This window comes from Triplophysa dalaica, chromosome 4 (assembly GCF_015846415.1).
Source record: "Triplophysa dalaica isolate WHDGS20190420 chromosome 4, ASM1584641v1, whole genome shotgun sequence".
Classification (NCBI taxonomy): domain Eukaryota; kingdom Metazoa; phylum Chordata; class Actinopteri; order Cypriniformes; family Nemacheilidae; genus Triplophysa; species Triplophysa dalaica.
The window spans coordinates 28,596,357-28,620,356 of NC_079545.1; the positions used below are offsets into that span (position 1 = coordinate 28,596,357).

The 24,000-nt window shown below is 39.5% G+C and overlaps 2 protein-coding genes across 3 annotated transcripts in view; both read left to right on the forward strand.

Annotated features, from left to right (window-relative positions):
• The window catches only part of dcc (DCC netrin 1 receptor), a 192,328-nt gene extending 189,660 nt beyond the window's left edge, over window positions 1-2,668 (forward strand). For both annotated transcript variants that reach the window (XM_056745762.1, XM_056745763.1), the window contains exon 29: window positions 208-2,668. In XM_056745762.1, coding sequence (XP_056601740.1) covers window positions 208-297 — 90 coding nt within the window. In that variant the 3' untranslated portion in view covers window positions 298-2,668. The remainder of the gene's footprint in view (window positions 1-207) is intronic.
• Window positions 2,669-7,446: 4,778 nt separating this feature from the next.
• On the forward strand, window positions 7,447-10,022 carry LOC130419832 (uncharacterized). Its single transcript, XM_056746806.1, has 2 exons — window positions 7,447-8,652; window positions 8,791-10,022. Exons 1-2 carry the CDS (start codon window positions 8,323-8,325, stop codon window positions 9,448-9,450), a joined length of 990 nt encoding a protein of 329 aa, XP_056602784.1. The 5' UTR covers window positions 7,447-8,322; the 3' UTR covers window positions 9,451-10,022.
• The last annotated feature ends 13,978 nt before the right edge of the window (window positions 10,023-24,000 follow it).

Genomic DNA, 24,000 nt, shown 5'->3' on the forward strand with positions numbered 1-24,000 from the left:
GACGAGTCGTGTTAATGTCTTCTGGTAAACCTGACGGCAGTAATGATGCTGTGATATTGATGCAAGAACCACACAAAGTGCTTCTCATAGATGTCTACAAGAAAACATATTTTTGAGCTTTAAACTCACTCTCTAACATCTTTCCAGTTGAACTGTGAACGGTGTCTGTTTGTCAGGATGCTGATGATGTGATGATGTTGATTTCAGGTGTATGAGCAGGATGATCTGAGCGAGCAGATGGCCAGTCTGGAGGGTTTGATGAAGCAGCTCAACGCCATCACAGGTTCAGCTTTTTAACACACACACACACAGACACACACAGACCCCCAGCGACAGAGAAGAAGAAGCCAACACCTCCAAACTCTCAGACTGTCCGGTGTTGATGTCTTCTGTCAATCATCCCCTGAAACGGAGCCAAACAGGGAACAGCGGCACCAGCGGCCGCCGCGTCAGAAACCCTCTCTTATCTGACGTCCATCAGCATTTTATAGTTGTCTCTTCTCACAGATGTCATCAGCACGTGTGCGGGGGACCACCGTTAGGAAGATTTCATGATCTCAAAGCATCACTCACACCAAACTCTTCTTCTACATCTCGCCAATTTCTTTCTGCCAAGATTTCTACAAACTCACGTCACGAGCTGGATTATACGTCACGCACTCCTCGGTTCATCGGTGGTTTTGATCATCTTCTGTTGCCGGTTTTCTTCACTTTGTTTGTAGACTGGTGTTGTGAACTCACTTGACTACACCGGCAGATATAGTATAAACTCTATTTTTACATCTGTCAGGTGAAACTATCAAAGTGTTGGATGAAGACTGGAGCTGGTCCAGGGTCACGTGCTTACATGCTCAAATCTTACAGACTGGATCCTTTCACAAGCTTATTATTTGTCATCCCTCTTGTCTTTTCTGTTACGTGAGCAAAAGAGACATTTTGATGTGCCTATATATTTTTCTGGTCACTTTATTTATTTGTGTCGAATGAACCAGAGAGAAACAAACACCGTCACAGGTCAGAGCGTGGTCGTGAAGATGAACAGACGTCCCTATATTTGATACACCTCTTGTATGCCGTACATGTGTGTTACCATGACGACCAGATCCCTGTAGCAACACACGTTTTTTACTGTACAGAGCAGTCGATGGACGGACTGCGGGTGGGGCGGGTCGGGGGGGTTTTTACTGATATATTTAATATATGGTTTAGAGTGACAGTAAGGGTGTGAACAGCTTTGATTTCACGCCGGAGGAAAATAAAGAGTCGTGGAAGAGCCTCCAGAGTCTGAGCGTGTGGTGAAAATCAAAACGGTCCGCTTGTGTTATGAATTCACACGTGCGTTCGTCTAAATCAAATACATTTGACTGTTTTTAGTTTAGAAGTGGCTGTGCTCCGTCCTCTTCATCTGTTTGTCATTTTCAATGTGAAGAATCTTACTTGAGTTCACTTGTGTCTGGTTTCAGAGTTTCTGTGGAACGCAGATGAAGAGAATCTTTTTAACAACCGTCTGCACACTGTAAACCCCGATAAGTTGGCAATACTCAAAGATTTTAGAGGTTCTTGGTTAAAGTAAGCTGAACTTTCAAATTTTGATCACTGTAAAGTTAAAGTTCTTACCGAACCTCAGCAAGCGCGACTTAAATATTTATTGTTCCTTTTTATTAAATTAAGTAGACAGAACTTAAACAAATAAGTACACCATAATTGCATTTTAAAGTTAACTGAATTAAATTCTTTCAGTTTCTTTATTTGACACATTTCTTAGTCTTAATATGCATAAATCAAACACCTTGACTTATGCAATCCATAATGAGCAAGAGACTGATCTCAGAACTGCCGCTTGCACAGTGACATCTTTCCTAATGCAGTCTGACGCAAACCATGCTGGGAATTGGAAATCCTTCTTGACCAATTGTGTTGAATCAATGTGTTTAAATTAAGTCAATTGAACAAGGAGCATATACTTTTTTGAGTTTCAAACTTCAAGTTAATCAAGAATAATCATTTTACTTTACTCAAAAGTAAAAAAGTGCTTCAAGAACTTAAAACATTGAAGTAAGTAGAACTTTTTTTATCAAATTCAGTTTACATGACTTAATCTGTTTGATTACTTTGAACATTTGGGTTAACAGTCCAACGAGGATAAATAAACAGCATGAGGTTCAGACTGAGACTGAATCTTCAAACATCATTCAGCTCACTGAACGTCTGTCCTGCTCGAGAAAGATTCAGAATAAGTTCCTCGTGTTCCACAGAAGATGACACACTTAGTGAGGATCATGTGTGAGGGATTAATGACTGACACGTGAATGAATGAATGAATGACACAGAAAGGTTTGTTTTATGGAGTCAGTAGAGTTTTAGCCCCTACAGGAGGATGAGAGGATGATGAAAATCAGCACACTGTTGATGTTAGTTTGGCTCTTTCAGTCTTATATCAGATGAAGAATTATGTGTCTTTTGACTTGAATCCTAAAAGTGTCCAATTTTAGCATTGTTAACCAAATCAGAGTAGTCATTGAAATACCACAGCGAATGTTTCTACCCCCCATGTTGTGATACAATTGCTGGTTTTGTAATGCACTGTAGAACAGTCCAATGTTCCTTTTTATAGAGAAATGTTCTTTGAACGGTGCATTCTTTTTCTTTGATAAATAAAGGTTTTGATAACAAACGGCGTGTTTGATTTTCTTTTCTAGTTCTCCGTCGGACTGCCCGTGTGGTTTGTGTGTTCTCAAGCGCTTGAAAACCTTCTGCTGCACTCTCACAAAAATCTGTAAAAATATGGCACAATATATGTGACCCTGGACAAAAAAACCAGTCTAATGGGTCAATTTTTGTAAATTTAGATTTGACATAATCTGAAAGATGAATAAATAAACATTCTATTGTTTGAGTTGTTAGGACAGGACAATATCTGAGTGATCAGTAGCGTAGACACGAGGGGGCCCAGGACCCTCATTTACATGTACAGCCCCCTCAGATTTTTGATTGCTTAATATAAAAATAAGGAATTGTTGATTTGTTACTCTGGTTGATCGACAATCAGTCCTCCCCGCTGTTTTCAAAGTTATTGGTTTAATTATGTCACGTGTTGTGCGTAGCATCTTGACTTTTGCGATGAAATAACCCTTCAAACTTCAGTAGTAAGTTTTGTCCGTGTATGAAGACGCTGCAAATTTAAAAAAAAGTTAACTTCAGAAGCAAACTTCAGCCGATGTCCTGTGTGCAGTGAGTAGAGAGCAGTGAACACGATGTAGGGATCATGTCAATTGGTACACACTTCATTCATGGAGCGCTGGTGATTTAAATCAGGTGTTAAAAGAGAGAGACGCAAAATACGCGGACGCGAGGACCAGGGGCCTGTACCATGAAGCCGGTTTAGGTGGCTAGCCAGGTAAGTTTAGGATTACTTTGCGCCAACCCTGGGTTTTAGGTACCATGAAAGTAACTCAACTTTAATCGGTGTTCATCGCCATGGTAATTTACGCTGCACGGCTAACCTGCTCCGGAGCAGGCTATGATCTAGATTAGAGATCTCACACCGAAGATTAACCAATCAGCGGCGAGCAAATTCACATATAAGTGAGGCAACTAACTCACAGTGCGTGTCACAATGGCTAGTTATTTTTAATAATGTTTAATAAAATAAAAATACTAACATAAAAAGATGTAAATATATATTACAAATATAAAATCAAGTAATGGTAACTATGTTGGTAAAATCTGATTTTAGAGATGACATTTGCTGGCTTTCCCTTACACATTGAATTAAATGTATTAATATTCCATTCTTTTATTGTACTACATACAATATGTATTTCTTTGCATTGCATTTTTTACATTCTTGTCTGTGGTGCAGAACATAGGAACACTTCCAGTTTCAGTGTGTTGGGTGAATCATTTATCTTCTTTGTCCACTGAAGAAACTCTATTAAACAGCTACAGTAAGATATAGACATAACCATAAATTGACAGGTGACATCACATATTTTTTAACACTGCTATTTTAATCTTTTTGTTATCATGTTACACTTACAATTAACCTTAATAATGTATCATACAGTAGGCCTACATTTTTAAATGTAAAAGAGGTTTTTAATACTTATAATGCCTACAACATTCCCTATGCATCTGTGTTTTTGTCACTGCTTTAAGGAAGGTAAAGTATAACAGGGCTGTTTGATAGCCTGTTGGTGGGAGACGGGGGTCCATATGTATGCCAGAGTTTTTTGCTCTCCTGACCGCAGAACCACTTCAACATGGCCCTCAATCAAACCAGAGTCAGGATTGAGATGACCATCGGATTTTTAAATAAACACTTCAACTGACTAAGTTCACATACTGGTATTTTTTATTTAACCTTCTTTATTAAGAGTAAGTGTATTTTGTTCACCATTCTTCTGTAACCTATGAAGGTAAACACTTCAGTTTCTGGGGAAGGTTGTGAAATGTCCTACAATAACAGAGACACCAGTAACATAAAATATAAATCCTCAAATTCACACTTGTGCCATAATGAATAGTACAGTACATTTATCTCTTTAACTTTGTCAGCACACAGATCGTTTCACTTCATCATGTGCTTCATCCTCATTAATAAAGGTAAACTAAATGGAAACTAATGTTAGCAGGATATGTTCATTCACTGTTGGGGCGCATACACACATAACACACATAACCCACAGCAGAAACAGTATTACTCTGTGGCTGAGATACATTTTTGTGTTACTAATATTTGCGCATAATTATTTCCTAAGAAACCTACGGAACTCCCACTATCCATGTTGAACGCGATTGGTTTAGCGATCCCTACGTCACTCATTCATGTGCACGCGCGCACAAACTAATCTTAGCTTCAGGATCAAAGCTTGAGTTGACAAAGAAACTCCTGGAGCTGCTTCATGGTACCAACAAAGCTTGATCACGTTGGTTTGGTTTTGGCAACCCAAAACTAATCCTGTAACCCTGAGTTTGTTCTGCAACATTCATGGTACAGGCCCCAGATTAAGAGCCTCTGGGCTATGTTTATGTTTATGTTTATGTTTTCTTAAATGTTGAAATGAGCTGTATAATACAGGTGTATCATTTTAGGACCTATAAATATCTACATGTATAGAAACCTATATGTATACATAATGGCGTCCCCCTCATTTGCAGACAGGCCCCCTCAAAAATAAAATTCTGTCTACGCCACTGTTGAGATACAACCGTTTAAAACTCTAGTGCAAAAAAAATGAAATATTGTGAAAATGGCCTTTGAAGTTGTTCATCGGGGCTACTTAAGACTGGTTTTGTGATCCAGGGTCACATATGAAGAGTTTGGTTCAAAAAAGAGGTAACTCATTTTTTTTATTGTTAAACATCATGATTTTTATTGTGCACTCTAATTAATATCAAACTGCAGTTGGTTGGTTTTGATTTAAGTCATAATAACTAAACAAATAAAGTTAACTAACACAATAAAACACAATGAAAACATGATAAATGAATAAAAAACATGTTTTTTCACCTGATTTTGGAACAAAATTCCTCATGTACTGTATTAATATAAAAGAATTTTCCGTATGCATTTTTTATGTATTTTACAATTTGCATTGAATAAATTTAAGCATTAACAGAATTCTCTGTAAAATATAGGAAAGTGTACCGGCCTTTTTCTGCCAGTACTTTATCCGTTTTTTTACCAGATTTGTGTGTGTGGTTTTATTACATGAATGACATGAAATTTACATTTAATTATTTATCAGACGCTTTTATCCAAAGCGACATACACAGTAGTGGAAAACAACTGAAGCAATTTGTGCAAAAAAGACAAAAGAATGCATCAGTAAAGAGTGCTCTCAGTCAGCCTATCACAGGATATGAAGCTAAGATGATTTTTTAATAATTCCTGATGGTGATTGTGAGTCCATCAGGTTCATCATTGAGCCGCTGGTTTCATTCTGATCATCACGTCACACACTGTGAGTGTTTTTGCGTCATGTTGTGTGTTCTGAGGGATAAATGAGAGTCGTTCTGTTACTGTAGATGAGCAGATGTGTCAAACACCACACACACAACAACAGGTGAAGCTCAGGGCCGTGTGACATATGTTATGTGTGATGAACGTCATGATGGACATATGCTTGACCACATGCTTCAGATGACCCTACAGGAGACATCCCCCCACTTGACCCCGCTGATCAACACAACACAATACATCTGTTCTAACACGTAGAGTTTCTCATGTGTCAACTCAAACAAAGATACCTAAAGCTCCATTAGATTCTAGACGTCACAAGGACACAACTACATTCTTAATAAACGGCTCTTATGTAGAACCAGTGTTGGGTTACTCTGAAAAACTAATGAATTTCTAGTTACATATTCAATAGTGTAATTATATTACTGTACAAGTGATTCTGTTGATGAAAGACCATCACCTCCAGCTGAACCCTGCCAAGACAGAATTACTCGTGTTTCCGGCACACCCTACGGTGCAACACAATCTCAACATCCATCTTGGCAATACCACAATCACCCATTCCAAAACAGCCAGGAACCTCGGAGTCATATTTGATGAACAGCTGTCCTTCAATGATCACATTGCAAAGACAACACGGTCATGCCGATATGCCTTATTCAACATTAGAAAGATCAGACCATATCTCACTGAGCATACGGCACAACTCCTTGTCCAGGTCCTGGTAATCTCAAGGTTGGACTACTGCAATGCTCTCCTTGCTGGTCTTCCTGCAAAGGCTATCAAACCACCTCAGCTGGTCCAGAACGCAGCAGTACGCCTCGTCTTCCAACAGCCCAAAAGGGCTCAAGTGACTCCCCTTTTCATCTCTCTTCACTGGCTACCGGTTGCAGCCCGTATCAGATTCAAGTCACTAATGCTTGCCTACAGGACTATCACTGGATCTGCACCGGCTTACTTCCACTCTCTCCTGCACTCCTACACCCCATCAAGATCCCTGCGTTCAGCAAACCAGCGGCGTCTTGTATTGCCTTCCCATAAGGGCAGTAAATCACTCTCCCGCTCTTTCTCATTCACAACTCCTTCCTGGTGGAACATTCTTCCTATCTCTGTCCGTTCAACCACATCTCTCACAACATTCAAAAAACTACTTAAAACCATCTCTTCTGTGAATACTTGACAAACAAATGAAAAAATTACTTCTAATAACAATAATTTGTTACATTTATATAGTGCTTTTCTGGTCCTTAAAAGCGCTTTACATGTAAGTGAGGAATCTCCTCAACCAACCAACACCAATATGCACCATCTACCTGAATGATGCGACGGCAGCCATATTGCGCCAGAATGCCCGCCACACACACACAACACACCGGCTGATTGGTGGAGAGGAGACGGAGTTCTGAAGCCAATTTGAAAAATATGCGGATGAATAGCAGGCCATTATGTATAGAGGTGAATGGGCCAATTTGGTCAGAATGCCAGGGTGGCACCCCTACTCTTATTACCTCGGTTTAACGTCTAATCGGAAGGACGGGGCTTTCTGACGGTATAGTGTCCCCGTCACTATACTGGGGCATTAGGACCCACACAGATCACAGGGTGAGCGTCACTATCACCACTAGACTTAATACAGTTTTTCTCAATTGTTTACACACAAATTCTGGTACTTCAGACACAATGACCACAACATGTAACTCATTCACCAACCCCCTGAACCAATTCTGCTAAACTACAAGCACAGTTCCTGCTTTACACTCAAATTGCAGTTCTATAAAACACTTTTTTCAAAACACTACACACAATTCTCTGCTTTTGGCACAATTTTCATGCAGAAAATATCTTGTTTTCACAAGGAACACACTGCCATTCAAATATGCACACTGACTCATCACAAGGGCAAACACCCGTCACACAGTTTTACAATTAGCAATCAGAGCTTTAGCATAAAAAGGCAACAGGTGAGCTCTTCTGTTTTGGAGCAATGGATGCCAACATTGGAAACAGAGGCAGAGCCAGAGGAGTGAGAGTTAGAGGAGGAGGACGGGGAGGACGAGGACGGGGAGGACGAGGAGGACGAGGAAGGCCAAGGACTGTAATCTCTGATGAGATCCGAGCCACTTTGGTTGATCATGTGGTCAACCATGGTCTAACAATGAGGGAGGCTGGGCAAAGAGTACAGCCACATTTGAGCAGGTTCACTGTAGCATCCATCATCCGGACTTTCCGAAATGAGAATAGGTAAGAAATCTACTCTCACTAGAAAATTGCAGTACTGCAAATCAATACAGTACTCAATGAGTACTGTTCTGTAGGACTGTAAAAATTCTGCAAATTATGTTTTAAGTATTTAGGAAATGTATACCTACATTGTATTTACAGTATTTTACTATTTGTTTGGCAGAACTGAAAGATTACCAACACAAGGTGGTCGGGAACGTGTTCTGTCTCCTGAACAGGAAACTGAAATCATAAACATGGTCCTAGAAAACAACGCCATAACATTACGGCAAATACAAAGAAAAATAATAGAAAACAATGACATGTTTCAAAATATTGATAGGGTAAGCTTATCAACACTTGACCGTGCCTTGCGCAGAAATCATCTCAGGATGAAGCAGGTCTACAGAGTGCCATTTGAACGCAATTCAGAGAGAGTCAAAGAATTGCGATATAACTATGTGCAAGTGAGTCCCACAATTGATGCATACTCTCAACACTGTATACAGTAAATTATACATATTTCAATATTGTAATCATAATGATTGTGCTTCACAATATTGACCACTCCGTGTCTATTTCTGAAATTGTCATGTGTGTTTCAGAGAGTCCTTGAGCTAGAGGTGGCTGCAGTGGAGCACCAGTTCATCTTCATTGATGAGGTTGGGTTCAACCTCACAAAAAGACGAAAGAGGGGAAGGAATATCATCGGCCAGCGTGCCATTGTTGAAGTCCCTGGCCAGCGCGGAGGGAACATCACAATGTGTGCAGCGATTACCCACCACGGCGTCATCCATCACCATGCTACCCTTGGCCCCTACAACACCGCCCATCTGATCACATTCCTTGACACCCTACACAACACACTCATTCCACCAGATCAGGTAGATGGCCCAGAGCAGCTCAGGTACGTTGTTATTTGGGACAACGTAAGTTTCCACAGGGCTGCTCTGGTTCGTAACTGGTTCACTGCCCACCCACGCTTTTTAGTTGCTTATCTCCCTCCATATTCTCCATTCCTCAATCCTATTGAGGAATTTTTTTCTGCCTGGAGATGGAAAGTGTATGACCGAAATCCACAAACGCGTATACCTCTTCTCCAAGCAATGGAGGACGCATGTGGAGATATAGCAGCTGATGCTTTCCATGGCTGGAATCGCCATGCTAGGCGATATTTCCCCCGCTGCTTGGCCAGGGAAAACATTGCTTGTGATGTGGATGAGGTGCTGTGGCCAGACCGCAACAGAAGAGAGGATGCAGCATAGTTTTTTTTGTTTGTTTTTTACTGTAACTGTATACAGTAAATTCTTCTGTTGTTTTGTATGTAGTGTATGTGCAACTTTGTGTTGGTTGGGAATGGGATGTACACTGTGTACATTGTTTTTGCGAGAAAAATAAAATAAAATTTACAGTAAAAAACAATATTCTCAAATATTTTACAACACACTCATGTTTGTACTCTGTGTAGTAAGTGTAACACTGAACCAAAAAAGGCCTAATTCAATTAAGTATTTTACATTCATCATAGTGTTTTACATTGAGCACATCAGTGTTCAGCTGGTTCTTATTAATGTCTATACAAATGATGGTTTGTGTGTGTCATTTGAAAACAAAATCCCATTTTGAGAAGAAATAAGATTGTTTTGAATGTAAAGTTTCATTTTGCTGGAGAACTGAGGGGTTTTGCCCATTGTGTGTGTTTTTTTGGATTTGTGTGTAGAGTTCTGAGAATATGAGGCATGCTTTCAGAAAATGTGTGTAAACAATTGAGAAAAACTGTAATTAGTGACACCCAACACTGTGGAGAACAACATCTCAACAAGCCTCCATGTGTACATTACAGAGATTAGACCCAAACTCAGTGGTTGAAAGAAATTGTGAGATCTCTCAACACTTTAGACGGGAAAGTTTGGTTCCAAAGTTTGGAGTGAATTGACAGAATGATACCCAGAAGTCATTGCGATGCATTCTGGGATTGTGCTTCTGGGAAAAGTTTGATTTCTCAGAAGGAAGTTCACCTTTTAAAACAGAAAGAGATGAAGATCTTTGACATTAGTTCACAGTGATGATGATGAGGGTGTTTGTGTCTGTGATGATGTTCAGGTTTGTTTGAAGTGAGCAGATGAAATGTTTGTGGTGTTTTATAATACATTTTTCCACATCTGTGAGCTCAATGTTTTCACCTTATAGTTGAAAGAATTTCAAGGACAATGAAGGGGATATAAATTGGGGATATAAATATGCTTCAAATGTGCTTCAACACTACTGAAACAGCTCTGATGTATTAGAGTTGATCATACAGGACAGGATTATATCAGATGAATGTTCTTCTGAGGCCGTTCTAAAGACGTCTGGTGTCTGTCCTGGTATGTTCTGAGGATGAATGGTGACCTGTGTGGGGGTGACGGTGTTACTATGGGAACCTTCAAGAGTAAGTTCATCTCAAAATCAAAATTGTGTGATTTTGTACTCACTCATATGACGTTCAACACGTTTTAAGACCTCCCGGCATCTTTGGAATGCAGATTAAGATGTTTTAGGGACATCCGGGAGATTTCCAGACCTCCTCACCAGTGTTGGGTGTCACTAGTTACTCAGTCATTACTTACTCTAATTTAATGACTTTTCTCTTGAATAAGTAAAGTAATGGATTACTCTGATTTATTCTGTAATTTAATGACAGTTACTTCTGATGTCATTAAACTACATACTGTGTGTAATATCTGTGTGTGCAATAGTTGAACTGACATCAAAATTCAAAGCCTAACTTTAAAATCTGTGCTTTAATGTACTATTATTGCATTTGTAATACTTTGGTCAGTTAATAATTCTACGTTATGTAGTTTTATATTATTTATTTGTAAAAATTAAGAGGCGTTTCATGTCTGTCCTTGAATCACTGAACTCATCAATGTTGATGTAATATATAGAAAGTCATTAGTAATAAGTCATGAAATACTTTTTGGAGAGAGTCACTTGTACAGTAATCTAAATACACTATTGAATATGTAAATAGTAACTAGTAATCCGTTACTTTTTCAGATTAACTCACCTTACACTGTTCCTCACAGACATTTACATTTACATTTTACATTTAGACATTTAGCAGACGCTTTTATCCAAAGCGACTTACAAAGAGTTCAGGAGCAATAAGCGATATGTCATACAGGAGCCATAATACATTAGGTGACAATACAAATTTACTGGTTTCAACAAACCACAGACATCATGGTTATAGTGTTGTCAAGATCAAAAGAAGTACTGAAGACATTGTTAAATTGGCTCAGTTTAATGAGATGAGAATAAATTATGTGCGAAAACAAACCAAAATAAGGACTTTAATGGATATATTCTCCTCTGTCTTGTCAGTGTGTGAGTTCACGCTAGCACAACTTTGATCATGGTAAGTCAACAGTTATATTTGCAGTAATAAACGTGAAACTCAACCTGACTGTGACCTAGATAGAGAAGGTTTGACATCACAAGAGGTTGCTATGAGCATCAGTGTGTGTGTGTGTGTGTGTGTGTGTGTGTGTGTGTGTGTGTTTGTGTGTGTGTGGATGCTGTGCTGATAGATGCTGATGGGCTGTTGACCTACATATGGACACCCAGAGGTGTAAATCAGTGCCAGCGGGGGGTGACGGGGGTTTAATCTGATAGAGCTCAACACGCTGTGCCCATCAACATCCCAGCAGGAGTCTGTACATCACACACACAACTCCACTAGAAATACATCCATTAGATTTCTCAGCAGTTTGATTAAACAGGGAGACAAGACTCCAGAATCTGAAACTTCATGCTTGAGATTTCTTTATCAGTCAGGTTGGAAATGGACGGTGAAGTTGCATTGCATTATGGGATACAGCGTGTATAATGAGCCAATGTTACGGGTCATCTGGATATTGACAAACTGCAGCAATATGACCAGTGCACTTACAAACAGACCAGCACTTACAAAACAGACCGGCAGCAATGTTTTCTTTTGAACGATGACATTATTGTTCAGTGTTTAACAGGATTCTTTAACAGAAGATTATAATAAACATGAACATCTGTACAGTGTTCTGCAGTAAACAGTTTCTATTGATCTGTCTGTGTTAATTCTAGATTCCCAAAGTTACTGAAGCAGCGGTTAGTGATTGTCTTTCTTTTCTCAATATGTCTGTTTGCTTTATTTCTTATGCTACAGTACATAAATCATTTTATATAACATTCACATTTCTGCATTTGGTATACGCTTTTATCCAAAGCAATTTACAGAGCATTCAGGCTTTATGTTTGATCAGTATGTGTGTTCCCCAGGAATCAAACCCATGAGCTTTTGTGCTGCTAACACAATATTTTTTCACACATTTTCTGAAAAAATTTGCTAAAGGCAGGTCAATTTGTTGCTCAACATTGTAAAATTACATTGTGATCATTGCTTAATGACGTCATTACGTAAATTTGCAAAATGAAAAAAAACACTTTGCTGCGTCTCGTTCTCCTACTTTACTTTTCCACACTTTAAGTGCACAGTATTTTAGTGTGTTGCACAAAAATCTGCATCCACTGAGACATACTGACAGGAAGTGCTGTTGCTTCCCAGACCAGGAGTTTTCAAACTGAGGTCCGGGGACCCCCAGGGGTCTCCCTGAAAAATGATAAAAGTTCACAGTGTCTATCTGCTTTTTTTGCTATTAATAGTCTCCAGAATTCTTAATATTTTAAGTAAAATATTTTAAATATTTTAAAATATTTTTGAGTTCTTCTCACTATAGTTTTTGTTTTTGGGACTCAAAGTGAAATTGTTGCTGACTATTCAGGTTTAGAAACAATGTGTTGTCTTTATAATATCATATTTACTATTTTTTTAAACGTTTCTTTAAGCAGAAAAAATATCGATTGAAATATATTTTAGAAAAGGGGGTCCCTCACAAAGGGTAAATCATATTTGAGGGTCCTCTGCATCATAAAGTTTGAAAAACCCTAGTGATCATTAACTCACACACACATCTAAATACAGCTCTTCTTTCCATTGACAGATTCATTCATTCGTTGTTTTATATGTAATCTTTACTCTAGAGATACGTTTATTAGCATTAGATGGCGGAAGACGGCTGTTATCACGAAATAAACCCCTTCAGTGTGACACAAGACCGTCTGCTTCACCTCCATCACACTGATGGGGATTATTTTTGTGATAACAACCGGCTGCCTGTACATTATCACTTACTTAATGCACGGGTAGCTCCAGTCAGTTTGATAACATTGCAAATTAACTGACAAAATAACCCTCATTTTCACCTGTTTGATCTAAAACGACACTGTAAACATCAATAAAAGCTTTAACTTGGCAAATAACCATGGTATAAGCAGGATAATCCATGGCTAGCCGTGTGTTAAAGGATTTTAATGCACTTTGCGTCCGGTGGTTTTTTGCCTCCATGTCGTGCATTAAAATCCTTTAATGTGCTGGTAGCCTTGGATTATCCCTTACTTATATAAACATAAGAGGAATATATATGAGAGATACTGGGCTCCTCCAGGACTGCTTTGGGAACATGTGTCTACAGACTTTTGGAGCCAAACATACAAGTGTCTAAGTGTGTGATTATTTTGTGTAATTTTGAGGGGAAATGCTTGGCTTTATTATATTATATAGTCACTTTTCAAAAGTTGCCAAATAAATTAAAAGAATAGCTAGATTTGTTGCTAGGTGCTTTTAGAAAATTAAGTTGCCAAGGCTGACTGAAAGATGCTAAATCTAGAAACTAAATTACTAAATTGGCGGCACTACACAAGACACCACAAGAACTTATAAAAACAGATCAAAAGTCTCTAGTAAATAAACGTGATGCTTGCACACACAAGGGATTGGTGTCGGGAGCTTCTAGTACAGACATTCAACACAATGACAATACAACATAATATGATTTACAGTCTAAGAGATTCTGCAACATGCACATATAAGAGACATTGTACCGGGCAGTATATAGTAGAATATACATATTAACAGATTGTATGTACGCTTGTACAGATGAATAATGTTGTAAGTAGAGGTAGTGTTATATACATGCAGAAATAAAAGTCACTTTAGTGCACACTATAGGAGTAGTGAAAGTGAAATATTACTATATATATATATATATATACTATAGTGCCTTATTATATGTACATTTTATTTATACATGTTCTGCCCTTATATGACACCAGAATGGATTCAAGAGATTTGATCAATAAGATCATATTAATTTTGTGTTTGTGAACTGAATCTGAAGTCTTGTTTTATTCTGTAATCATATATGTTTAGTGTTTCATCGATTGCTCACAGGATAGACAAAGATTTTTCTTTTCTCAGATGTTCATGTAGACTGTATGTGACACGAGCACACAGCATCTCTTAACAAACACTTTAAGGTCAGTACTGATGTTCAACACATACAGACATGATGTGTCCTGGCGCCTCATTTATAAAACATGATTAAGCGAAAATCCACGCAGTGTTCATATTTATAATAATGTGTGAAAGTGTTCAGCTGCACATCAGGGTCTGAGCAGAATACACACTTTTGTTTGTCCGAGTGCTGCAGGTTTATGTTAATATAAGTCATTCCTGCGGCTCGTGAAGGATCTGGATGTTGACAGGCGCTCGTTCATATTTCCTTGACGTTAATAAAACATCATTAAAGGAGGAGATCTGAAAGTGTGCAGCTGCACACACTGTGTGTATGAGAATGTTCTTGTGAAGGATTGTGAAGGCGAAAGTGAGACATGAGTGAGATGTTCAGCGGGATGAAGCAGAATCAGGGTCACATTTGTTTATATTTTCTCAACGTTAATGAAGGTTTTCAGAGATCATGTTGTTCATCCGGCTCATATCTGAAAAATTGCATAAGAGCCACATTAATGTCTGAACATATCATCGCTTCATCATACCTGAATGCACAAATCTAAACATGCTGTGTGTCATCGACACGTCACACTAAATGTCTTCTGTCTGACCGAATGAATATGAATATATATGAGACCTCATTTCTTCTTTCAATAGCTTCATTGCAGTCATTCACAATGATTCATTTCATACATTCTCTTAATCCTTATAATGTCAATGCAGGGTGAGGAAACAACAACCCATCACAGGTTCAATTATAACCCAACGCTCGCTTTTGTTCATATTTCACCCAACTACGATATATGCACATTTCATTGTCATAACAACACACTATGAATCCACTTTATTTTAGTATTGGGTTTCACATTTTAAGAGAGAGAGAGAAAGAGAGAGAGACAGAGAGAGAGAGAGAGAGAGAGAGAGAGAGTAAGAGAGAGAGAGGGAGAGAGAGAGAGAGGCAGAGAGTAAGAGAGGGAGAGAGAGAGAGAGAGAGAGAGAGAGAGAGAGAGAGAGAGAGAGGCAGAGAGTAAGAGAGGGAGAGAGAGAGAGAGAGAGAGAGAGAGAGAGAGTAAGAGAGAGAGAGGGAGAGAGAGAGAGAGAGGCAGAGAGTAAGAGAGGGAGAGAGAGAGAGAGAGAGAGAGAGAGTAAGAGAGAGAGAGGGAGAGAGAGAGAGAGAGGCAGAGAGTAAGAGAGGGAGAGAGGAGAGAGAGAGAGAGAGAGAGAGAGAGAGAGAGAGAGAGAGAGAGGGAGAGAGAGAGAGAGAGAGAGAGAGAGGCAGAGAGTAAGAGAGGGAGAGAGAGAGAGAGAGAGAGAGAGAGAGAGAGAGAGAGATAGTCAGAGAGAGAGGTCACACACTCTTGAGCTCCTGCAACATACATATTTTACTACTGGATTAACCTGAAATTCCTTGGAATTTTTTACAAAGGAGACATACACAAACCTTCATTAACGGAACCTGTTGTTTTTTAAATCAAACTTTTACTCTTAATCTGGATTTCTGGAACAAAATATCAGAAAAGGACACAAAGGACACAAAGGACACCGACCCAACAATCCTGCTCTACAAACAAACCAAAAATAACAAGAGGACTAGATTATCAAGGACTATCTTCTACCAGGTACCAAAGTAAGTACTTTACCATCACTTTGTGCCAAATACTCGACAATAACTACAATCAAACAAACAAAACAAGCAAAAGAAAAGAAACTAAAAGTTTTACTCAAAGATACAATAGTGTTACTGAGGCAGCAAACTCTGCTCAACCACATGACCCACGCCTCAGAGGTGTGAATTGGAAGGTGAGAAAACGACTGGACCAAACAAAGGACATTCCTCAACCAACGCCCACACAGGTGCGAACGGCCCATTTCATCATGAGTGCACAACCCCAATGTGTGGAGGCCATTCCTCTACACTACCCAAAAGAGGTTACGAACGATACAGCAAGGAAAGACTCACAGAAAACTCAGAGACTTTATTCGCAGACCTTCATAAAGATGGTAGCACCAGTAACCTGATTTTCTACACCAACCGACCTCATTCATGGCACAAAGCCATCATCTCAGAATTCCCAAACGCTGAAAGAAAAGGCATCTGTGGGGGTTTCCAGCTAAAAATTAAAAATGAGGATGACGTAACAATGATCAATGTTAACATCTACAAAACAACAGGGATAGTTGTAGTGAAAAGCACTCAAGGACTTTTCGAACAAAACTTCCTCAGTATCAAAGGAAGATTACAACTGGAACCCGACAATGAGCAACCCACCACAGAGGAACCAGACAGAACCCCAGTTTCTGATGATCAGCAAGAACATATAGATCCTCCTAACGCAGAACAACCAAAGGACCTCCATTCACATTGCTACTGTACTGACATGAGAGAGAGATTTACAGCCCTGGAGGGGGAACTAGTACAGCTCAGAGAAATTACTCTTTCTCTCCAAACCATACAAAGCCCAGACCAATCCGGCAACAAACCCACAGCCAAACAAAAAGAGGGAGACAACATCAGGAAAGAACTGTCTTCACTTCAGGCCGAAGTGAAGCAGCTAGTGCAAGGAAGGGAGAGGCTCAAGGTTCAGCTGGCATCACTGGAAACCCAGATCACACAGCAGACAGAGAGTCACCGGACCCAGCTAACTGCTTTAAGAGAGGAGATAAGAGAACTGAAACACGAGAAAGATACCCACCTCACAGCCCTCAACTCCAAAAATGGTCCAGAACAACAGGTCACCCTTCAAACGGTCCACAGCTCACAGACCTCATTGTCACAACCCAGCCAAAACCCACCATCTTCACCAAACCCTTTGCCCAGTACAGATCAACGCAATGAACCTGACAACACTCCAACACCCACAGAGGACTCACAGAAAACAGATATTGTCCTTCTGATAGACTCAAATGGGAAATTCATAGACGAAAAAAAGCTCTTCCCCAAACAAAGGGTGTCCAAACTCTGGTGCCCCAACACGCACAGTGCCCTCAGACTACTGAACAAGGACAACCTAGGATCACCAAGCCACATTATAATTCACACTGGCACAAACGACCTGAGAGCACAACAAGAAAGAGTGGCCACAGCACTCGAAAGGGTAATCGAAAAAGCTACAACCACCTTCCCAAATGCCAAAATCACCATCTCGACACTGCTACCACGGAAAGACTTCCACCCAGACACAATTCAACAAATAAACGCAAATCTCTCTAGAACTTGTGCACTCAAACCTCAAGTGCACCTGGCACATCATCCCACCTTGGACCTTACATGCCTCTATGACCATGTACACCTGTACAGAGCGTCTGTCCCCATCTTTACAAAGAAATTAAAAGATGTTGCTCTAAACCGCAACACAAACAACCCCCCTAGAAGCAACGGAGCAAGGCAGTCCCTACCCAGACCATGGATGAACCACACCGCACCTTCTAAAAACAGCCAGAGACTGGGCCCCCCTCGTTGCCAAAACAACAGCCAACAGACCAGAGCACCACCCCTGCTGCCTACACCCCCCACCCGGCATATGCAACAGAACTCCAGCAGCCTAAGCTATGCCCAGACAGTGAGCAGAAACTCCACACCGACATCTGCACAAGCTCCAACAGCCGAGCTAAAAGACATCCATCAGATGCTGAACCTGATCTGCTCACACCTGCTGTACTAAGACAAAATCCGCACTAAACAAATTAATAACTTATGGATAACAAATCATTTACAATATCATGTTGGAATATTCAAGGCCTGAGGTCATCTGCTTTTGGACTGAAAAGCAAAAACATAGACTTCAGCTCTGAAACAAAAAACTCAGACATCCTCATCCTACAGGAGACATGGAGTAGAGGAGACGGACCCACTGGTCGCCCTACAAACTACAGAGAATTCATCATTCCATCCGTCAAACTGCCTGGTGTCACACAGGGAAGAGACTCAGGCGGAATGCTGATATGGTATAAATCTGAATACGCTAACTCAACAAAAATGATTAAAACTGGCCAGTTTTACACATGGATAGAAATCAACAAGACCATCACTTCAAGAGATAAGAATATCTTCCTGTGTGCAACCTACATCCCTCCAGCAGAGTCACCCTACTTCAATGAGGACAGTTTCACGATCCTGGAAGAGGAGATCAACTACTTTCAGTCACAGGGCAATGTTCTGATCTGCGGAGACCTAAATGCCAGGACAGGCGAAGAGTCAGACTCAGTTCACTCCAAGGGAGACAAACACATTCCAGGAGGAGATGTCCTTTCCATACCTACACACACACAAAGACTAAACTACGATAAAACAACAAACAAAAATGGATCAAGACTTCTCCATCTTTGTCGCACACTGGGTCTGTACATGGTCAATGGAAGACTACGAGGAGATTCATACGGTAGGTACACCTATAGTTCTAAGCTGGGTAACAGTACGGTAGACTATTTCATCACGGATCTGAATCCTAACTCCCTCAGAGCGTTCACAGTTAGCCCACCATCCCCAAAGTCAGATCACAGTAAAATCACTCTCTACCTCAATAGATCCGAACCTAACACAGACGCATCAAAACAAACTCACCTCCATACCCTAAAACAAACATTCAGGTGGAAACAAAATTGCGAAGAGACATACGAAAGCATAACTCGTGAACCAAAAATTCAAATCCTACTGAATAAATTCCTCGATACCCCATTTCCACACAATTATGAAGGTGTAAATTTAGCAGTAGACAGGATTAACCAAATTTTTACAATATCTGCAACCCTATCTGACCTAAAACCCACTAACACAAAACCAAACAAAAAGCCTGTAAATGAGAAATGGTTTGATAAGGAGTGTAAAAACCTTAGAAAAGAAGTAAGAATTCTATCAAATCAGAAACACAGAGATGCTGACAATGTAAACACACGCCAACTCTACCATGAAAAAGTTAAACAATATAAGGACACACTAAGGAAGAAAAAGAAACAAGATACACAAAACCAGATAAAAGCAATTGAACAATCTCTAGAAACAAATCGCTTCTGGGAACATTGGAGCACACTTAACAAACCCCACCATGAAGATCTTCCCATTCAGAACGGAGACGTATGGATAAAGCACTTCTCAAACCTCTTTAGTAAAATAAACAAGAACCATGAACAAACTAACCTACACAACAAACTATGCACTCTGGAGTCAACAATTAAAGATTACCAAAACCCTTTAGACTATCCAATTACACTCGCTGAACTGGGCCAAAATATACCAAAACTTAAATCCCAAAAAGCAAGTGGTATCGACGGTATCCTAAACGAGATGATTAAACACGCAGACCAAAAACTTACACTCGCCATCCTCAAACTGTTTAATATCATCTTTAGTACAGGTATATTTCCCACAATCTGGAACCAAGGTCTCATAACTCCAATCCATAAAAGTGGAGACAAATTCGACCCTAATAATTACCGCGGAATATGTGTAAACAGTAATCTAGGTAAACTCCTCTGTAACATTCTTAACAGCAGACTTCTCCAATATCTAAACAACCAAAACATCCTGAGAAAATGCCAAATTGGTTTCCAACCCAAATACCGCACATCCCATCATATATACACTCTTCGGACCTTAATTGACAAAGAAACGAACCAAAATAAAAGAAAGCTCTACTCATGCTTTGTTGACTTCAAAAAAGCTTTTGACTCAATCTGGCATGAGGGACTTTTTCTTCAGTTGATTCAATGCGGCATCGGAGGAAAAACCTACGACATCATCAAATCAATGTACACCAATAACACAGTTGCAGTTAAAATTGGCAACAAGCACACAGACTTTCTCTCCCAGAGTCGTGGAGTGAGACAGGGCTGTAGTCTAAGTCCTACACTATTTAACATTTACACCAATGAATTAGCTGGAGCTCTAGAACAGTCACCAGCACCCGGTCCGACCTTACAAGACACCGAAGTGAAATGCCTCCTGTTTGCAGACGATCTGGTGATGCTGTCACCCACAAAAGAGGGTCTACAGCAACATCTGGACACCCTGCACACTTTCTGCCAAACATGGGCCCTATCGGTTAATCTTAAGAAGACTCGAGTCATGATATTCCAAAAAAAACCCAGTAGCCAAAATCAACATCACCGTTTCAAACTAAACAACGTGCCCCTAGAACACACCAAGAACTACACATATCTCTGTATAAACATTAATAACACCGGAAACTTAAACAAGGCTGTGAATGACCTGAGAGACAAGGCACGAAGAGCCTTTTACGCCATCAAAAAGAATATCAAAATTGACATCCCAACCGTAATCTGGTTGAAAATAATACAATCAATTATAGAACCAATCGCGCTGTATGGAAGTGAGGTTTGGGGTCCTCTCGCCAACCAAGAGTTCACCAGATGGGACAAACACCCAATAGAGATTCTGCAAACAGAAATGTGTAAAAACATTTTACGGGTACAGAGAAAAACTCCAAACAACGCCTGCAGAGCAGAATTAGGACTGTATCCTCTAATCATTAAAATACAAAAAAGATCTTTAAAATTCTACACACACCTTAAGAACAGCGACACAGACACACTCCATCACAAAGCCTTAAGTCATCAAGAGCTGAGCCCAGAGAGAAACCCCTTCATCCAACTGATCTCACAACTAACTCTACAACCCCAAACATGCCCAAGTCAACCCCAAACCCCAGCCAGACTAAACCAAATGATGAAAAGACAAAAAGAGAAATATGTCAAACACTGGACAGAAGCAACAGCTCAGCAAAGTAAAGTGGAATGCTATCTGTCACTAAAGAGAGAATATAAAGTGTCAGAATACCTCACAAGCGTATCAGACCCTAAACTAAGAAAAGTGTTGAGCATGTACAGACTCAGTGATCACCAGCTCACTGTAGAGACGGGCAGACACAGACACACATGGACACCGAGAGAAGAGCGACTGTGTCCACACTGCACACACAATCAAGTGGAAACAGAGGTGCACTTTCTCCTCTCCTGTCCCAACTACACACACATCAGAGAAACATTCTTCCCCCAGTTTACAAACTTACACAAAGACTTTGACCAGTTTCAACAAAAGGACAAGATCTCATACATACTGGGAGAAAAGTCAAGAAGCTCAAACCTGCTGCAAGATATGTCAAGTCCTGCCACGACCAAAGAACAACCAGCACAACACAACACAACACTGACAGGACAACACACACAAACTGACACTGTCACCCTCATTGAGAACTTTAATTAAAACTCTTTTTCTGTTTATATTGAGATGTGTATATATATAGATTTTTTCTTATAGACTTTTAATTTTATTCTATCTTATTTTTGATCTTAATCTGTATTTCTGCATGTTTATATTTAATCTTGTGCTTTGGCAATGTAAATTTTCTTTTATCATGCCAATAAAGCTCCTTTGAATCTTGAGAGAGAGAGAGAGAGAGAGAGAGATAGAGAAAGAGAAAGAGAAGAGAGAGAGAGAGAGAGAGAGAAAGGGAGAGAGGGAGAGAGGGAGAGAGAGAGAGAGAGAGAGAGAGAGAAAGAGAAAGGGAGAGAGAGAGAGAGTTTTGAGGGTTATAAGACACAAATAAGGGCCGTCATTCATTTTCATGCGTGTTTGTGTGTTTCTGATCATACATCACACCTTTGACACATCATTTATATTCTCACATGAAACACGACATGTGTGTAAAAGACATTTGGTTTCTATCAAATCATTTATCATGAATGCTCATAAGGGTCTTAGTTGAGTTCAGGAAATGTGTGTATTTGATGTTCTGCTCACGGCTCATTTCATTAAGAACACTGATGTGATGTTGATCAATTCTCACAGTGTGTGACCGCAGTGGACAGAGAACACAACTGCTTTACACTTACACTTTTCTACTGACAGTTACACTTTTTTACTGGGTTGTGCTGTTTTTATGAAATCCACAGTATGTTATACATTTAGTTTGAGGTATTTCAGAAACATGTACTTGAAGATCTTTCTGTTCAGAGGTGAATGATAATAAACTGTCTTCTCTTGATCTACATTTACATTTAGTCATTAAGCAGACGCTTTTATCCAAAGTGACTTACAGTGCACTTATTACAGGGACAATCCCCCTGGAGCAACATGGAGTAAAGTGTCTTGCTCAAGGACACACTGGTGGTGGCTGCTGGGATCGAACCAGCAACCTTTTGATTTACCAGTTCAGTGGTTTAACCCACTAGACTACCATCACACCATCTGATCTGGATGATGAACTTCCTGTCTGTACAGTTGCTCAGATCTTTCTGTACCGCAGTAAACAGGGTAAAACTGAGCCTTCTGACTGAACTGCTGCTGAGTAAACGATCAGCTTTTATTTATGAGTGTGTGATGATGACATCAACATTATAGTGTGTATGTGTGTGTGTGTGTGTGTGTGTGTGTGTGTGTGTGTGTGTGCGCGCGTGCATGCGTGTGCGTGTGTGATGTGGGTGAGAAATACTTTCATAAGAAGTGTTTCTGATCTGCTGCGTGGAGCTCACATGTCTCACTTCAATAATTCAAGCGTCTTTGTTTCAAATCAAATCTCAGAGAAACATGAGATCTTTCATCCTGTTTTAATAAACACCGTATGGAAAAATACACACAAAAGTAATACACAAACAACAAATAAAACATCAATACACAAACACTATAAATATTAATAACATGTACAAACGAGTTTATTCAAATGTACTATTAGTAAACTGTAAATGTAAACTAAAACACAGACTGAAAGAACATTTTCATATTTTATGTGCCCAGATAGAAGTTAAAAAAATGACACACAACTTTTAGATGATATACTGTATTTTGTTTGGCGGTTACTTAAGCTGATCTTCTTTACACACCTTCATAGAAATTCACTTCAAGTACTTAAAGTTTTTCAAACCTTTATGAGTTTCTTTCTTCCCCAGAACTCAACAGAAGATATTTTGAAGAATGTTGGGAACCGAACAGCTGCAGTACCCGTTTACTTCTATTGTACAGACACGAAACCAATTGCAAGTGAATTGGGACCAGTTGACAACATTTTTTAAATATCTTCTTTTGTATTCTGCAAGTCATGGTGAGTAAATAATGACAGACTTTTAAAAAATGGGCCAAATATCACTAGAGGTATAGTTCACATAGACAAATATATATATAGAAAGTGTAAAATTGCATTAAAAAAAGTGTTTAGTCACAGTATTGATGTTGGCTCCTCTGTTGTGTACTAATGTCCATTTATACATACATTATATCTTGACTTTTGTATATTGTCGCTTTCCTCGAAACCTCGGATGTCCAAATTCTCAAGAAATATAAAAAACACTGTCATTTTTAAATGATGAAATACTGTTTAGTCGAAGTTGACGAAGACTTTTTAATACTTTTAAATGCTTAGATATTTGTAAACACAGTGACAAATATGAATGATTTATTGCATAAAAATAAAATCAAGAAATATATAGATCT